Source organism: Malaclemys terrapin, chromosome 1, assembly GCF_027887155.1.
Source record: "Malaclemys terrapin pileata isolate rMalTer1 chromosome 1, rMalTer1.hap1, whole genome shotgun sequence".
Lineage (NCBI taxonomy): Eukaryota > Metazoa > Chordata > Testudines > Emydidae > Malaclemys > Malaclemys terrapin.
Window position 1 is genome coordinate 316548699 of NC_071505.1, and position 19238 is coordinate 316567936.

Genomic DNA, 19238 nt, shown 5'->3' on the forward strand with positions numbered 1-19238 from the left:
AATGCTGGGGGAAAACTGGACTATGATAATGGGACTTTTGTTATGATTTATGTGGACTGTACTTTCTTTAATAAGATAACCCTACAAGGGCTATATTTGCCCTCAGAAAGATTCTGTGGACTATTTTGGGGGAGTCTGCAGGAGGGAAACTGAGGCAAGCATGTCTGTCATTCAGCAGCCTGCATAGGAGGGTGCTCCAATCAGGGACTGCCCTAAGACAGGGTCTTAACTCAGCCTTTAATTTTGTGCAAAGCACTTGTGCACCTGGGTGAAATTCTGCACCCATTGGGGTGAATGGGGATTTTGCCATTGATTTCAGTGACACTGAATTTGGCACCCCGTTATTTATGTTCACAGACAATCGAAATTCCGCATGCAAACAGTGGGCCCAGTGCTGCCAGTCCTTTGTGTGTGGAGGGCTTCTAAAAACTCCTCATAGTCTGTGCAAGTTACACACGTAGAGGGTTTGCAGGATTAGACCTGCTATTTCCATGCATACATCATAGTGACTACAAAATTGCCTGTGTAATTGATGAGGTGCACAGACTTACAAGCCTCATTTTGCCTATTGTATTTTATCATATTTCTGTGTATTTTGTCCAGTTGTTAGATTTCTCCTTCACCAAAAGCAGGAAAAAAGAGTAGGAAAACATCTGGTTTATACTTCTGTTTGTACTAACAGGGCTCCCGGAAATTTGCAGCACGCTTCTGGAGAAGTGCTTGAAGCAGGGATATATCAAACATAAACCTGATCAGTTGACAATAAACCAGTATGAACCTGGACAAGGTAAGTGCATTTGCCCTTTAAAAAAAATCAAACTCAATATTTTATCTAGGATTGAAAACAGAAAACCAGCTACAATGGCTATGATTCAGAGACAGCACTTCTGCATCTGCCAAGTTCCACAGGGATGCTTTCATGAATTGAGGGCAGTGTCTGGATGCAGTCTTCCTAACTTGGGAGATTTAGAGATACCCTGGTACTGAAAATGTGTAACTGAGATTAGAATCTGGCCCAAGCGTCTTAGGCCAGGTCATGGAAGCTGATCATGTAATAAAAGAGTTAGTAACCTGGAGAGGTAAACAGTCCATGTATGACAGGATCAACCAAACACATTTTTCACTCACTTCCTGAGACAAAGATTCAGGAAAATCACCTGGTCCAAGTATAACTGCAGGAGTTCCAACGGGCTGGCCAAACCCCAACCTTTCCTGCCATGTTCTGCCAGCAACAAGAAGCCCCCTTCTATAAGTACATGTGAGAGCATCTTCAGGGTGATGCAAACTGTATCCCCATACTGGAGGAGGGAAGTGCTGCTCCAACAATCTCTTCCAGACTCAGTAGTCTAGACATCTGACCCTGTTTGTTCACATATCTGACAGCCAGTTCAATTGGTATGGTTATGTGCTGCTGGCTGGGTTATCTGAATTAATTAGTATGAATTGTAACTTTCTTCCATAAATACAGGATATGTATAAAACCTTTCTTAAGCACTAATCATTTAGGACATTAATTAGCGTACGGTATGTGCAATCCAGTGCATTCATATAAATACTATCCAGTATCTGTACTGAGTCAAATTCTATCCCTACCTTCTAAGCTTTTCAAGGCAGGGACCCTGACTTCAGTTTTCAAAAATGATTAGTGATTTGGGGAACCTCAGTTTTTGGGTGGCTACCTTTAAATGGGCTTGATTTTTCTGAGGTCACTTTGAGAAAATCAGGCCTCTATAAGGTATTTCCAGTTGAAGATCCAAAAATTCAGGCATCTGAAATCTCTATTCACTTTCAAAAATGTAGGCCATTGTCTCTTAGTATGTGTCTGTGCAGCTCCTGGCACAATGAGATCCTGATTGGAGTGTTTGGATGCTGCTACAAAAAAATAATAGATGCACATATCTTTTATCAGGCTGACCTCAATATATTTCTGAGGGCAGAATTTCTACACTTCATATTGTAACCATGTTGTAACACAGCGAACTTGTTGTAAGAAGCTTAACCTATGTAGTTCTGTATGTGATTAAGTACATTGCTCCTCTTGAAACTAATGGAAGTCAAATACATTTGCATCTGGGGATAAAATCTGGTTTCTGATATTGGCACTGTATGTAGGACTGGCCAAAACAATTAGAACAAAATATTTTCCTGTTGGAAAATGGGACACTGTAAAAATCAAAACTTTCTGCAGGAACAGATCAATTTTGACAGAAGTTTTGATCAGGAGAATCTAAACGAAATGTTTAATTTGGGGTCAGGTCGACGTTAATCTGTGTGTCTGCCAGAGCAGCTGCAGTGCCTCATGGAAGTTGTATTTCCAAGTCCTTCGTGTCCCCATTTTCCCCATGGGCCCAGCTCTCTGACCAGACTATGTCTCCCATGATGCACTGGAGTCTCCCTCTGGCTGAGCTACTGCAGTGCGTTTTGAAAACAAATGTTGATTTGGGATGAAAACAATTGTTGAAATATCAGAATTTCCCATGGGAGAGGAAGGAAATTCCATTTTTTGATCTGCTGTAGTGCTGCACTACACATAGTAGGCATAAAAATGCACGAGGTTACTGTGTTGTGGTTTACACGTGGACAGCTGTGAAAATGGGACTTGGGAGATTATATTAAAAGTGATGGAATTTCATTATACTTGCAGTGACTATTTATTTATTCTCTGTTTTTTGTGTTATAGGAATTCCTCCTCATATTGATACTCATTCTGCTTTTGAGGATGAAATAATCTCTCTCAGTTTAGGAGCTGGGGTATGCTTAATATTTCTTTTTATATTTTGATGATACTCAATGGACATAAAAGTAAAGATCTGAGTAGATCTTAATAAAAGGTTCAATGTTTTACATGACATTTTTTCTCACTCTTTTGCATCAGATGTCTAGCATGTTAACCTGTAACAATAGTGCGATACCTAAAGGAGTGAAATTCTGGCCCCGTTGAAGTCATTGCCATTGACTTCAGTGGGGCTAGGACTTCACCATAGAATAAAATCTTCCATGAAACTGACTGTTTGAAACTACTAGGACTCAATTTTAAATTGCCCTTCCTCAGTTTTATTAGCACCTTCAAAACTCTCATATCATTGCTCCTGTGTATTTCTCTACCTCAATTCTTCCTGTACCATTCCCTCTTCTCTTTGGTCTGTCCAAGCCTCTCTCCTATTATTACTGTGTTTGTTACAGTAGCTCATAGAGGCCCTATTGGGGTAGACACTGTACAGACACATAGCTAGAGACAATCCCTGCTCTAAAGAGCTTACATCCGAAACAGACAAGACAGACAAAGGGTGGGAAGAGAAACGGAGGCACAGACAGGTGAAGGGACTTGCCAGGGTCACACAGCAGGTCATTGGCAAGGCTGGGAATAGAATCCATGTTTTCCTGCTCCTAGTTCAGTTCCCTCTCCAAACCCTTTTTTCTGTTCTGCTTTGTAATTCGGTTCTTGTACTGCACTTATCACCATGGTATGAGAGCATCCGTACCCACTCTCTACTTTGTGCCTTCTGTGCTTGGAACAGCGTCACAACAAACATCGGCTAAGTGCCAATCCCATCTTCCTTCCTATCATTCCTAAATACCTACGTGTTCTGCAGTACTTACATGCATGAACACCCGCACACAACTCCATTGTGCACTACTTCCATTGCTATATTGTATTCTTTGGGAGAGGGACATTGCATGTATTCTAGCCATTGTTAGTTGCCACATACATCTGCGGTGCTATGTAAATAGCAGCAACAATCCGAATGAGACCACTAAATTTATATAGCAGTGGACAATAAAGGTCTAATTTTTAGTGGGGCCTTGTTCCTGTACAGGCACATTTTATGAACTAATGACTACACACGGGTGATGTATGCTGTCACTTGCTCATTCAGGTGCTAGTACACAAAGAATGCAAGTGTGTGCACCTGCCCAAGTGGAGATTGAATTCGGATAATCAGGCCCTGGAGGTATGAAACTATAACCTGATTATTAGTCTCTGATTGTGTTGGTGTGGATAGACAGAGAGAGAGAGGCATAATCATGCAATCTGAGCACAGAACTGGGAGCCAGGAATTCCTGGGAGTTCTAATCGAAGCTCTGACACTGACTTCCTCTTTGGCTTTGGGCAGGTTGCTTAGGCCAATGTTTTCCAAAGTGTCCGCTAACAGTGAATGCCTCACATGTCTCTAGGACCAGCTGTGAGTATAACATGAGTAGGATCAGTGCATGCTTCCCCATTTTGCCCAGCCCTGTTTTGGAGATCCCCCCTTTCCTCTAGCCATGGTTTATCTTCATGCCCATTCAGTTTTTGGCCTTGCTTTTGAGGCAGTAGTTTCTATTTTATTCTAATCTAAGATGTTTTTAGGAATGTGAGCATCTGTCCATTAGAAAATGGGCTGAGGCCTTCAGTATATTTTATGTTAAGTCCCTGCAATGGAAATGGCTAGAGGAGAGAGGCTCTGTATCCTCTTATCAGTTCCGTGACCAATCCAGTCCTACCCAATTTATTTTTTTTAATAGACGCCGAACATTTAGATGTAGGCATTGGGAACAGCCTGTCAGAAAGTTCTGTTCCTGTTCAGCCCAAAATTGTAATGCCTTTTCATGGTAGACCATTGACACACTTCTCTGATGAAGGTAGCCAAAGTGTATATTTAAGGGTTAGTAAAACAATCACAATGGCCCATAAATGACAGCATTATTTGACAGCCTTTCCTTTTGCTACCTAACTGTTTAAACTTCAGTAATACACATTGTTTGCATATTGAGACCCCCATCTGCATTTAATATATTAATCATGGCTGCAGTAGTATGCACTTAGCTATTTTAGCATTTCTTTGTCTGAGCCCAACAGTTTTCCCCCTGCTATTTCCCACGTACAAAAATTATGCCCATCTCTGATGACGCATTACATTAAAGCATGCTTTTTGTACTCATCTTTTGTTCTCCTTATCCTTTCATGTTTATCTAGCACATTCACTGGGATATGCAGTGCATTTTTAGCTGTATTAGTCCCAGGATATTAGAGAGACAAGGTGGGTGAGTTAATATCTTTTATTGGACCCATTTCTGTTGGTGAGAGAGACAAGCTTTCAAGCCCCACACAGCTCTTCTTCAAGTCTGGGAAAGGTACTCCCAGCGTCCCAGCAAAATGCAAGGTGGAACAGATTTCTCAGACCTGAAGAAGAGCTCTGTATGGCTTGAAAAGTTGTCTTTCTCACTAACAGACATTGGTCCAATAAAAGCTATTACCTCACTCACCTTGTCTCTCTAACATTCACTGGCATGTCCATTTACATCTTTTAATACATTTGCTCCATCTGAATATTGTATGATTGAACAGGATTTATTCCTGATTTCAGCCTGAGTGTCATTCCCTGTTCTTCTTGGTTCTGACTTGTTATTCCAGTTTGCTTTGCATCCATAATGAAAAAAATATATATAATCATTGTACTGTTAATCTTTCCTTTATTCTTCTCCAAAGGAGAAACATCATACTTTTAAAAAGAATTGCCCTAAAGCTTAGGCACTACCGTAATAAACATGTTAAATACAAAGAAACAGACTAGCAGTCTCTGGTCCACTGTTCTGTCTCTGAGCTGGGCCACTACTACATGCTATAAAAGAAGGAAAAACATCATACTGCATGTGCATAATTTATGTTTGTACTAAGCCATGGGGCGATATTTCATTCTGACCTCTACCTGATGAACAATTTATACACACATGAGGATTGAGCACCCTTCTAACTTTTATCTTGGCTAGCGCAACTGCAGAATGTTATTTCCATTCATATAAATGGCTAATCTTGTTTTTTGAAATCTGTCCATCTTAGGTTCTTATTGTGTCCCCTCCCCCACATCACCATAGTATCTGAGCACTTCACAATCTTCAATGCATTTATCCGCACAACACCCCTTTGAAGTAGGGAAATGCTATTATCTCCCTTTTACAGATGAGGAACTGGCGCACGGAGACGCTATGTGATTTGCCTGAATCACACAGGAAATCTGTGGTGGAGCAAGGTTTCCCAAGTTCTTGTCTAGTGCCTTAACCAGTGGACCATCCTTCCTCTCAAATCTACTAAGTTATTTACCTCAATAATATCTTGCAACGTAACACACACTGTTCAGTATTTTTCCTTTTCTTACTGATGAATGAGTCCGTCCGGTAGGAAAGTTCTTCAGACCATTCCTTTCTCAGATCAACCTGTGCAAGTCTAATTTGTTTTTGTGATAAACTTAGTAATGATTTCTGCCTCCCATTCTTTGTTTAGAAAGCACTGAAAACAGTTACCCATGCCAGAGGCAGAGTTGTGTTTGAGAGGACAGCATTTAGCAGCTCATAGATCACGCACCTAAATGTTTAAAAAGTAATCCCAAAAAAAGGAAATAGGGAGCCTGATTTTTCCTCTCTGTTGCGCTAGTTTTACATGGCGGCAACTCCACTGGAATCCAGGGTGTGATGCTGCTGTAAGACAGGTAGAATGGAGTAGGGAATCGAGCCCAAGGTGTTTTTCTTCCCTCCCTGTTATTGTGATTACACATGTCTGTATCATGCGGGGAGGAGCAATACAGAAAATAGTACCTACCACTATTTAAGACAGCACATATCCTCTAGAGAGGTTACAGGGCAGGCTAAACCTGGCCTTGAAGTGGGGAGGCGGGAGCTCAAAGAAGGGAGAGGAGATAGGTTTACAGACCAGCAAAGGAGAGCTGGAGGGATTGAAAGAGAGAAAGACGGGGACGAATCCTGAGATGTGCATAGCACCTTCTGTCTCCCACTGAGCTTCCATGGGAGCTGAGGCCATTTGCACCTCACAGGAAGTGCTCAGCACCTTGCAGCATCGGACTCAAAGGGAGCAACCCACATCTCTTGGGCAACTACAGGGTTGAGTGAGGCCACCAAAACGTCCTGTTGGGCTTCCATAGGGCATACCAATCACTATATTCCCCTTGCCTTTAGGAGCTACTACAATATCAATAATAATAATAGGAAGAAGAAGACTGAGCACTGAGTTCAATTTTCCTTTCTTTGCTGAGAAAATGTCACAATAGAAAAAAAAAGAGAAGCAGAGAGGATAAAACCAATCCTGAGGATTTAACTGTTCATCCTCCTCTTCCTGAAAGTGTCCATTGTTTGAACAAAATGCAGTGAAACAGGACACAGCAGCTCTTTTACAAATAACTTCCACTGTTTGGGGGAGGCTGTTATTTTCTCTGCCTCCATATGGGGTCTCTAGAGATGCATAAGTTACAGCCTCTTATCGGAAGAGCCTGGCTTCTATTTGAGGCTAACTTTGCAATGATCTCAGAAGTCATGGTTTAAGCTTGTGAAAGGAGTTAGTTTCCTTTTGCAGACCCGCAGTGACTGTGAAAGGAGCTTAATAATAAGATTTTCCCTCCTTGAGCTTCCTGATACTGGTTTAATTTGACATTTAACACAGTATCACGAATGAGTCCCAGTTAGCTTCTGATCCGTTGTTAAAAAGGTAGAAACATAGGAATTGCGATATCAGAACAGCCCAATGGTCCGTCTCATTTGATGTCTTGTCTTTGACATTGGTGTATTCTGGATGCTTTAGAAGAAGGCATGATAGTCCCATAAAGTACCTAAATGTACTATTGTATAGAACACAGACTGTACTCCTGTTCTTCTTTTTGCGGATACAGACTAACTCGGCTGTTACTCTGAGACTATAAGTTGGTATTGAGGGACAGCCTTGTTTCCTGACCTTGGATCTCCTACCCTCAATGGTGCAGTGCAGTCCCATTCCCCATCATCCCAAACAGTAAAGTGGAACAGTCTGTTTGCAACAGGCCTCATTTGTTTTGGACAAGGGAAGTTTCAGGATGTTCAGCTAATCAGTCAGATTCATGGGTCAGGTTTAAATAGTGGTGCAGAGAGCTTGTGGTGTCCCTAAACTCAGCCAAAGTCCCACACATCTTAGAATTTCTTCTGGATAGTCTAACTATGGCTATTAAGGCTCTCAATCTAAAAGAACAATTTGTGGCTTTATCCAGCATCTTGGAAGCAGGGAACACCAGAAAAAGACAGGCCACAGAATCATTAAAGGTATTCATGAGCAGCTCTGGTCCAACACTGATCCTGTGGGGCATCCCGCTATTAACCTCTTTCTGTGCTGAGAACTGGGGCTATTTATTTCTACACTTTGTTTCCTATCTTTTAATCTGTTTCTAATCCATATGGTGTTAAGACATAGAAGTCGGGAGGACTTTACCAGTCACCCTGTAGTAAAACCAAGATTTCTTAACAGCCTCTTGAGAGGGATCTTATTAGAAGCCTTTTGAAATTCTAGATTATATCTAGTGGTTCTCATTGACCTGCTGCCTTGTTAACTCTTTCTAAGAATTCAGACAAGTTAAACAAACACTACACCTCTACCCCGATATAACACGAATTCGGATATAACACTAATTCGGATATAACGCAGTAAAGCAGCGCTCCGGGGTGGGGGGGGGGAACGGGGCTGCGCACTCCCGTGGATCAAAGCAAGTTCGATATAACGCAGTTTCACCTATAATGCGGTAAGATTTTTTGGCTCCTGAGGACAGCATTATATCGAGGTAGATGTGTATTTACCTTCATGTAAGCCGTGCTGTCCCAATTGTATTTTGCTTATCTTCTTTAGACACCACCTCAATTTAATGTTCGCCTGCCTTTTTGTTTCCTTTATTTGTCTTTCACAACAGGCATACAGTATCTTATGGGGTTGATTAATTATGAGAGTTTGAACAAAGTTATTCCTTCTTTACACTAACAGCATAACTGTACTAAGTGAAATTGCTAAATAAAAGCAAACATTCTTTTAAAAAGTGTGTTAGAGCCTTTGCACCTCCCTGTAAAAATATCAGACTTAATATTTTAATCACTGCAGTTTAACCTTGAATAAGACCTAGGAGTTAGTTCAAGCTATTGTGCTTTAAATAAGAAGGGTCTGTCTTTACTGCATGAAAAGTCACCTCATCAAACCATTGTATGGATTCCCTTGAGCTTGCAATGAGAATAACATGCCTTGCATCTGCATAGGACTGCCATCCCAGGCCTTTTACAAGCATTGATTGGATGCTTGAACTGGTGCAGTCTCCAGTCATTTCTTTGCACTAGAGGGGGAAGCCACAATGGTTGCAGGTGCACTTGTACATCCAGTCTCCCTGAATGTATGCATAACATAGTAGCTCATGGTTGGAAGTAACGAAAAAGCTCCTGCTCTCATCAGCAGTTTTGGGCATCATAAGTGGGGCCCTACCAAATTCACAGTCTATTTTGGTCAATTTCACGGTCATAGGATTTTAAAAATAGTAAATTTCATGATTTCAGCTATTTAAATATAAAATTTCATGGTGTTGTAATTGTAGGGGTCCTGACCCAAAAAGGAGTTGTGGGGGGGGGGAAGGTAGCAAGGTTATTGTAGGGAGGGTTCCGGTACTGCTACCTTTACTTCTGCGCTGCTGCTGGCGGCAGCGCTGCCTTCAGAGCCGGGCAGCTGCAGAGCAGTGGCTGGTAGCAGTTATGGTATTGCCACCCTTACTTCAGAGCTGGGCCCTCAGTCAGCAGCCGCCACTGTCTGGCTTCCCAGTTCTGAAGGCAGCAGCGCAGAAGTAAGGGTGGCATGGTATGATATTGCCACCCTTATTCTGCACTGTTGTTGGCGGGGTGTTGCCTTCAGAGCTGGGCACCCGGCCAACAGCCGCTGCTCTCCAGCCACCCAGTTCTGAAGGCAGCGCAGAAGTAAAGGTGGCAATACTGCGTCCTCCCTAAAATAATCTTGTGACCCCCCTGCAACTCCCTTTTGGGTCAGGATCCCCAATTTGAGAAACGCTGGTCTCCCTGTGAAATCTGTATAGTATAGGGTAAAAGCACACAAAAGACCAGATTTCATGGTCTGTGATGCGTTTTCATGGCAGTGAATTTGGTAGGGCCCTAATCATGGGATAGATGCTTTAAGAATCCCAGAATGCACTGGTGTAATCACAGTTGTAAGGCATGCTGAGTGGATGTGCCAAACAGTGTTGTTTTGTGAACATGCCAAATTGTTGTAGAGTCAAGTAAGGCAACCATTTAATGCAGCCTACATTCATGTGACGTTTCCCTTGAATATGTGTGTCCTATATGTCTATTACCAAAGCAATGTCCACTCCACACTGACCTGGGGCCTGATGTAAAGCCTGTCTGAGGACAGACTCCTATTCACTTCAATGGGTGTTGAATTTGGACCTCAGAGAAAGGGAACAAAAACCTATTCCTCAGCTCTGCCTAGGATCATTTGCCATATATTCACTATTTTTAGGCAAGAAAGAAATATTCTATTCAGAAAACATACTGTTTCCAGTTTTTTTGTGTCTGACCGTCTCTTTTTTCCCATTTTTATTAAAGATTCCTCCCATCACCATCATGTCCTACCGTTGCGTCCACTTGATCAGTTATTATTTTGCCGGGTTCCTGGAAGCTCAGATTCCTCTTTCATATAAATTGTTCAAATGGGACTCCATGCCATAAATTCCTAATCCCCACCCCCCCATTCTCCCTCCCACAACGACATCTGCTTCTGGGCTAACTTCTCACTTAGCCAAAAGATAACTGCAGACACCCAATGTGAATGATGACATGGCCAAGCATCTATTTTCATGAAAGCCTCTGCAATCTACTTACAGATCTTGCTTCACAGTGAGATGCCATCAAGACAAGCGTTCATACAGAATTGCCCCAAGAATTATGATGCTCTCATCATTTCTCTGGGAACTTTTTGACAGTAATTTGCTGTGAAGCAAGACAGAAGCATCTGATTCTTACCTCACCCCCATCCAACCAGCTATTGTATAAGGCACAAAGCCAGAGTTAAGGTACCAAAACAGCTGAATTTTTAAAGGATGTTTTTTTTAAAAAATATTCTGGGTTTTTTTTTCCCCCCCGTTTTGGCGAATCTCTCCGAGTCCCTGTTGCCTCTTTACACTTGCTGTGGTATAGTGAACCTTAGAACCTTTCTAAGGTGCCACAAGGACTCCTCGTTGTCTGTGCTGATACAGACTAACACGGCTACCACTCTGAAACTTAGAACCTTTGTTTTCACTGCCAAGGGCCTCACCTAAGAGAGCAGCTGAGGAAATTTGGCTCTCACCTCTCTCCTCTGCAGGAGCTGGTGACATACCCACGGTACAATCAGCACTGCTGAATAGCGCTGTGTCTCCTCAGTTCTCCAACCTGGGATGCCTTTTACACTGCTTGATCTGTTAATACACAACCTCCAGCATGTAACGTGCTCTCAGTTGTATTGTATTGAGTACTACTAGCTAGCCACTCATGAATTACACTGCAGAAGAACACTAGCAGATTCTCTAGTCCCAGACTTCCCCCAGATATGTGCCTCTTGTATGGCCCAGCACATTACTGGACAAAACAAGCTCATATGAAGTCCTCATTTCATCAATGGAAAATGATATGCACCAGCTTTGTTATCCCAAATGGAGTTTCCCACACTCTTTAATCCTTACACATTGGTTAGCTAAAACAGTGCAACCAGTTTATTAACTTCAGAAAGAAAAGAAAGATTTTAAGTGACTACAAGTAATAAGGCATGAAGGTCAGGATTGGTTACAAAGAAAATAAACTGAATAAGCTAAGTGAACTTAAAAGCAAAAAGGTTTCTCTCAGCATAAGCTTTGCAGTCAGCTGGCAGCCCCCATCCCCAGTTTAGTTTCTTAAGAGTCATTGATGTCATGAGCAGAGATGAAGGAGGAGAGTGAGGTCAAGCGTTTTTCTTCCCTCTTTATAATGCAATTCCCTGTGCTAAAAACATCCTTGCTGAATCATGGTGACAAACAGTCTCTTCTGGACTTGAGTTTTGAACTGTCCTTCAGATGAAATGCAAATTTTTTGTTCACGCCTTCTCTGCCAGAGAATGGCCGCTTAAGCAGGTGATAGTCCATTAACATCTTGCTGGGTTACCAATGTGTCTGTGTCTCTGAAAACTGTGGAAAACTGTGTTTGGGCCTGCTTTTCTAACTTGGAATATGTTACAGGAGTGTTATACAGTAAAATCGTATAACTTCACATACAATGCTGATACACACACTTTATCAGGACAATAATGTTGATTATGAGCTTTCAAATGATACCTCACAAGGCATACTTTGTACAGAATTTGTCATAATGCTGTAAAGTGGTGAACATAATGGTATAAACTGTCACAGAGCCCCTTTTCCTAACTCTCTTACTGCTCTCACCAACAAACAACATTGGTGGGCTTATTCCTCTTACTTGCCCATGAATTGTGTTCATAGAATCATAGAGGATGAGGGTTGTAAGAGGCCTCAGGAGGTCATCTAATCCAACCCCCTGCTCAAAGCTGGACCAACCCCAACTAAATCATCCCAGACAGGGCTTTGTCAAGCCAGACCTTAAAAACCTCTAAGGATGGAGATTCCACCACCTTCCTAGGTAACCCATTCCAGTGCTTCACCATCCTCCTAGTGAAATAGTTTTTCCTAATATCCAACCTAGACCTCCCGCACTGCAACTTGACACCATTGCTTCTTGTTCTGTCATCTGCCACCACTGAGAACAGCCTAGCTCCATCCTCTTTGGAACCCCCCTTTAGGTAGTTGAAGGCTGCTATCAAATCCCCCCTCACTCTTCTCTTCTGCAGACTAAATAACCCCAGTTCCCTCAGTCTCTCCTCATAAGTCATGTGCTCCAGACCCCTAATCATTTTCGTTGCCCTCCGCTGGATTCTCTACAATTTGTCCACATCGTTTCTGTAGTGGGGGGCCCAAAACTAGACGCAGTACTCCAGATGTGGCCTCACCAGTGCTGAATAGAGGGGAATAGTCACTTCCCTCAATCTTCTGGCAATGCTCCTACTAATGCAGCCCAATATGCCGTTAGCCTTCTTGGCAACAAGGGCACACTGTTGACTCGTATCCAGCTTCTCGGTAATGTTACAGTCTGCCCTGAGTAAGGGGAAGGCTGTAGCTTCACCACTCCAGGAGCAGAGAAGAGAATGAATCGTGACTTGATGAGTCACAATCCCTCTCCTGCTCCCTGCTCGGGGAGGGGAGTAAGTTAATTCACCACTTTTTCTGGAGTAGCTTACTTCTTCCCCATGCACCTGGGCTGGTGTTTGGAGGAGGCAGAGCCCGGGATCCTCCCATTCCCTGCTCCTCTCCTAACCCATTTGTTCATCAGGGAGAATATCAAGCAAATACCTCCTGCTCTCCTCCATGCATCCAGAGTTGACTAAGGGGTGGAGGGAGACTTAGTGTTGTTCACTACAACTCCACGGAGCTGCTTCACCAGCCCCCAACCCAAGACTTTGGAAAGTGAGACTGTGAAATTGTAATTGGGAAGATTAGGCTAAAAAAGATCCCATCTGCTATTGAGTGCAAAGGTACAAGGGGTTTTGAAAAATACAAAGTACAGGTGAAATAGTCAGGAACCACACCGAAAATCTACCTAAGAGAAAGTAGACTTTTTTTTTTTTAAAACGCATTGGAAATCTGCTGAGGGTTTTCTGGTCTTCTGAGAAACAATTCCAGCTTCTTACCAAACAAGCAAAATTTCCACAAAATTGCTTTATCGACCTGATATTGAGTTAACAGAGCATTGCTGATTCTTGCCCATTGCCTCCAGGCCCATTTGCTGTTTCTATAGAGTGTCATTCCTATTTTGCATGCTGAGGCAGCATCATTTCATTTCCACTTTGTGGCTGCCTGGCTGTTCAGGTTTTAGTGTGATATACAAATGCATAGATGGAATTTTCCGGTGGAATCACCCCACTTACTGAAGTGTCTTGTTACTCCATAGCTTGTCTTAGAGAATTCTAACTGTCTTCCATGTAATGGGGAGTATGACTATAGCTAGGTATCCTAAAATGTTCCATACCTTTGGAGGAAGATAAAGGATCATGGAGCCTTTCCACTGGCTTCAGTGGAAGATGGATTGGATCCAGTCTGTGTTTGTTTCAAATGAGATTGAAATAGTACATCTGTATACTTTACAAATAAATGAAACTAGATCCTCTCTCTCACACCCTCCCGCCCCCCATGCTTATCACTGATTATATTTTTAGTAATGGGTGTGATGGGTTCGGTCACAGAGACCCCCTTGGGACTGTTACTTGATGTGCTGAGACTACCTCTGAGCCCGTTTTCTCTGCCAGACCCAGGGTCTGAACCACGCCCCCAAAGCTGCAAACTTAACTGAAAACAGCTTAGCAAGTCTCCAGCACCCAGACACCCAGCTCCCAATCGGATCCAAACCCCAAATAAATCTGTTCTACTCTGTATAAAGCTTATACAGGGTAAACTCATAAATTGTCTGCCCACTATAACGCAGCTGTTTGCTCCCCCAGGTATTAATCACTTACTCAGGATTAATAAATAAATAAAAGTGATTTTATTAAGTATAAAAAATAGGATTTAAGTAGTTTCTCAAGTAATAATAGACAGAACAAGGTAAGTTACTACATAAAATAAATCAAAATACGCAAGGCTAACTTAAAAAGAAGAACAGGAGTACTTGTGGCACCTTAGAGACTAACAAATTTATTAGAGCATAAGCTTTCGTGGACTAAGGATCTAGTTACAAATACCAACTTTTCACCCTAAATATTATCTCAGGTACAATCTTTTTCAGACCAACGTTGTAGTTTATGGCCTGGGTCCAGCAATCACTCACACCCTGGTAGTTACAGTCCTTTGTTCCAGTTTCTTTTAGGCATCTCTTTGGGGTGGAGAGACCATCTCTTGAGCTAGCTGAAGACCAAAATGGGGAGGCTTCTAGGGCCTTCTATATTCTCTCTCTTGTGGGTGGAAACCCCTTTGTTCTTCTGTGCAAAATCACAGCAACAAGGTGGAGTTTGTAGCCACCTTGGCAAGTCACATGTCCATGAATTATTCAGCTTTTTGCAGGCCGATGCCATTGTTTACATGTTAGTTTGAACGTTCCCAGGAAAGCTCAGATGTGGATTGGTGTCTCCCAAATTTCATTGTTAGTTCTTTTTGCGGATACAGACTAACACGGCTGTTACTCTGAAAATTGTTAGTTAAGTACTCCCAATTACTTGAATAGTCCCTTCACAGTATGTTAGCCAAACCTCCCTTCTGTGTTTCCTACAGCAAACACTTCAAATACAAGCATAGAGCCAATATATTCAGTTGATCATAACCTTTGCAAAGATATGTTACATGGCATATCTAGCATAAAGCATATTTCAGTTATGTTATATTTACACTTATAAGCATATTTCCATAAACATATAGAATGCTACGTCACAATGGGATCGCCTGTTTTAGGGAAAAATATGAAATCCTAGTTGTGATCCCATAAAAGTTGTGGTAATGGACCAAAACTCAAACAGCTTGCAATTTAAACTGCAGTAAATTTTATACAGCGGTGTATGTAGCTTTTCTCTCTGAAGCCCTAGAATCCAAAACCTTTCTTGGAATGTGGCAGTGCTACATCTGATCTTAGAAATATCCATTTTGTTATCTGTTGGTGGACATGTAGTGGATTTTTTAAAAAGAAATCTTAATTTCTGGAAGAGCCTTATTATTAGAAATTATTTTCATTCTCCTTGCTATTTTTGGAAGATCAGTACATGGTGCATGAAATGAAACCCCTGTTGCCTGCCACAAATTAACAGTGAACAAGCTGAACTTTAGGGCATTAGAAGTCATTATCTTTAGCTGTTGCATTTCAGTAATATTTCAGTTCTGGAATTCAATAAAGAAAGCTAATTTCATCTCCTCAGTGATGTCATTCTCTATTGTTATAGGAGTCTATTTTAGAACTGTGATGAATTTCATTTAAAAGTTCATGCATACAAATGAACCCATCATATGATAAAATAAGAACCAGTCACAATTAGTCTTTAAGCAAGGAAACAAGCTTAATTTGTTAAGCTCATAGCATGGCATATTATTTCTCATGGATTTAAATTGGTCTTTGATACTAGCTCAACACATTGTAGCAAATGGAGTATAAAATCAATCTGCCTTTGCACTGTCTCTTCAAAGCTGAGCAGTTTGCATGCTACAGTATCTTCTGTGTCCGTTTTCGTAATCAGGGTCTGTTTCAGCAGTATTTAGACTTTTACGGGTATATCGTCAGCTGGTTTAAAATATCAGAGCTCCATTGACTTTGATGAAGCTCTGATTGTGTGCGCGCGCGCATGTGTGTGTGTTATATGCCAGTTCCTTTTTGAAGTGCACTCCAGCTGGAGCTATTAAATCTGTGTTCGGAGTCACAGGACGGGAAGGGGTTCTGAGCCAAGGGACAGGTGGGGGGAGTTAGGTGTGGATTCTAAGCAATAAGGGAGGTTGTTGAGCCTATGGAAGGCCATTGTTCCAGCATGTGCGGAATTTGACTAGAGCTCTTGTCCTTTTGATGAAGGAAGAGGAATTGTTGGAAGGAGCCAGGGGTTGATTGTGAGGCTGAGAGAATGGGTGGTAGGGGAGAGAAGAATGAGCACCCTTCCTTCCCTGTTCCTTGTCCACTTTCCACAATTTTATCTCTGCCCCCCACTACCAGTGCCCTCCCAAGGCATCCGCTCCTCATCTTTCCCTTGATACCCCAGTTTTTACTTAGAAAATCTGGTCATACCACAGCAGTGGGAAGGGTTCCCTGCTGCTTACAACTTCACACACACACACCCTTTTTTTTTTGCAAAAAGAAGAACAGGAGTACTTGTGGCACCTTAGAGACTAACAAATTTATTAGAGCATAAGCTTTCGTGGACTACAGCCCACTTCTTCGGATGTAGACCAGCCACTAATGCTGGTATGGATACAGCTTATCTATTCATCCAGTCTTTCCCTGCAGGGCTGGGGATTTTCGAGTGGGTATGTCAGGAGAGCTCTGTGGAGAGCATTGATTCTGTTGGAGATGAACATGGTTTTGTAAATTGTTACGTGTGTCTTTGTTATAGGTAACTCTCTCTTTTACTTTGATATTTTTGGTGATTTTTCTTATTGATTGTCACAAGGAAATAGACAATGAAATTTAAAAAATGGTAAATGACGTACAGCTTATATGTATTTCCAGATGCTTCCCACGATTTCCGATAGAATCATTCAATTTTACAGCTCATCAAAACTGCGAGACCAGACAATACTACACAGACATAGCACATTAGAGTGGGGATTTCGGTAATAAAATAGAAGATAATACATGAATAAGGAGAGGAGGGAAGGAGGGAGGCTAGATGAAATGGACATCTGCCATTCTTTGAGCATCTCAACTTTTTTATCCAAATGCATATAGAAATGGGGTTCAAATTTCTTTGAATTCATATAATTGAACTCTGCAGTGATAAGCTGTTCTTTCTTTGGCTGTCAACACTTTTAGTTTGATTTCTAGATAAATATATAGGATAAAATCCTCTCCCCATTGAGTTAGAGGGAGTTTTTGACTTCAGTGGGGCTAAGATTTCACCCATGGAATATAGGATGATTTATTACTGTTTGTATTATGATATAGCCTAGCGGCCAGGGCCCCATTGTGCTAGGCACTGTGCAAACATATAACAAAGGCACTGTAGCGAGGTGATTACCTGCTCCTGCCCTTTGGGGCTTAAAACAGCTCAGGAGGGCTGTGGCTGGGGCAAGAAGCCTGGGCTGATTAGGGAAGGTAGGCTCAGCTGTGGCCAAGCCCCAATCAGGCCCAGTTGGCCCCTATAAGAGGCAGCGAGCCAGGAGCTCAGCAGTCTCTCTCTGTGTTCTGAGAGAGAAGGGCCTGGCTGCAGGGAGCTTAACTAAGTGCCTAGAGTGGAGCAGGGCTGGGGAAAGGCTAAGGGAGCTGGGGAGCTCCGGCCTAGGAAAGCCCCAGGCTGCAGGCCTGGTAAGGCCTATTAGGTACTGGGTTGCAGGGGGCAGCCCATGGGTAGGCAGAGGCAGCAGGTCTGAACCCCTTTGCCTGTGATGAGTGGCTGATACTGCAGTCTGCCCCAGTGAACGGGGGCTAGATGGAGCGGGGCAGTAGCCAAGACTGAGGCGAAGTGGGGATAGTGGGTGGGGGTTCCCCTGGGAGGGGGAGACCCAGAACTGTGGGGGTACTACCAGGGGGCAGCACCCAGAAAAAGGGGCACCGGGGTCCTGGGAGGGACACGGGGGCCAGTGGCAAGGCTGCAGAGGGCAGCTCCAAGGCTGGCAGAGCTAATTCCCGAATCGACCAGCAGGAGGCGCCGCAGGGGTGAGTCCACACCCTTATAGGCACAATCCCTGCCCCAAAGAGCTTGCAATCTACGTGTAACAATATAGATAACAGGCGGATAAAGCAAAGTATAAGGCAGAAGAAAATAGAGAGATACAGATAGACTGATGGGAATAGTTCAAAGAAGCAATGAGACAGTACTGGTCAGCATGATATCCAGTGGTCTCAGCATACTAGCTGCCTAGCTGTTGTTATGGGTTTGTTTGTTTTTTTAACCTATTTAAAATGTTACGGTTCACAACTTTTCATGCTTTTAAGAGACGTGGAGAAGAACACAGCTACGACATGAAGTGGATAAAGCAATCTTCCCAAATGAGTTTAAAGAAATCTATTTCAAAGAAAGTCATGCTGTGTTTGAATTATACTTCACTGCCCTGTGAGACAACATTGGCCAAGAAGATGGCTTTCATTATTTTTATGGTCTCTGTAGGGAGTACAATTTTGGTTGCTAAGGAATGACTTTACTTTTGTGTGGCTTAACTGGTTATGTATATGTAGGGCCAGATTCTGGGCCCCCGATATGTCCCCTCTGCGCAACGCTGCAGCACAAAGAGGACATAAGGCTGCCCTACCAGGCCACTTGGTGATTCCTGTTGCCTAGGAGTATCTGTAGATGCTATGCCACGCACTCCTGGAAGGGGTGCGCAAGGATTGGTGTGTGTGTGTATGTGTGTGTCTTGTGCTCTGGAAATACACACCATTTGAAACAGCTCCTGCGAGGCCTTTCCAAGCTGGAGTCAGAGACGTGTTAATTTACAACCATTGGTTCCAGGCTAGGTCAGTTTAACCTTTCATCCGGCTGCGGTATGGACATTGAGTACTATGCAGTTTGCCGGGTGGGTGTTTCAGATGCAGCGTGCTGGGTACATGGTGGTGTGGCTAGAACAGTGCCAGGGGATGGGGTTGTGGTTAAGACAGGGCAGGTGGAACAAATCTGGGGTCTCCTGGGAATCAATCCAACTGGACCCCTTGTTTGAGGCCCAAAATTCATTCCTTCTCCCCAGCTACCTCAGATTCCTATG

The 19238-nt window shown here is 42.8% G+C and overlaps 1 protein-coding gene across 7 annotated transcripts in view; it reads left to right on the forward strand.

The window, feature by feature from the left end:
- Positions 1 to 19238, forward strand: part of ALKBH8 (alkB homolog 8, tRNA methyltransferase) — an 83798-nt gene that overhangs the window by 21061 nt on the left and 43499 nt on the right. For all 7 annotated transcript variants that reach the window (XM_054015540.1, XM_054015544.1, XM_054015538.1 and 4 more), the window contains 2 exons: positions 683 to 787; positions 2681 to 2751. In XM_054015540.1, coding sequence (XP_053871515.1) covers positions 683 to 787; positions 2681 to 2751 — 176 coding nt within the window. The remainder of the gene's footprint in view (positions 1 to 682; positions 788 to 2680; positions 2752 to 19238) is intronic.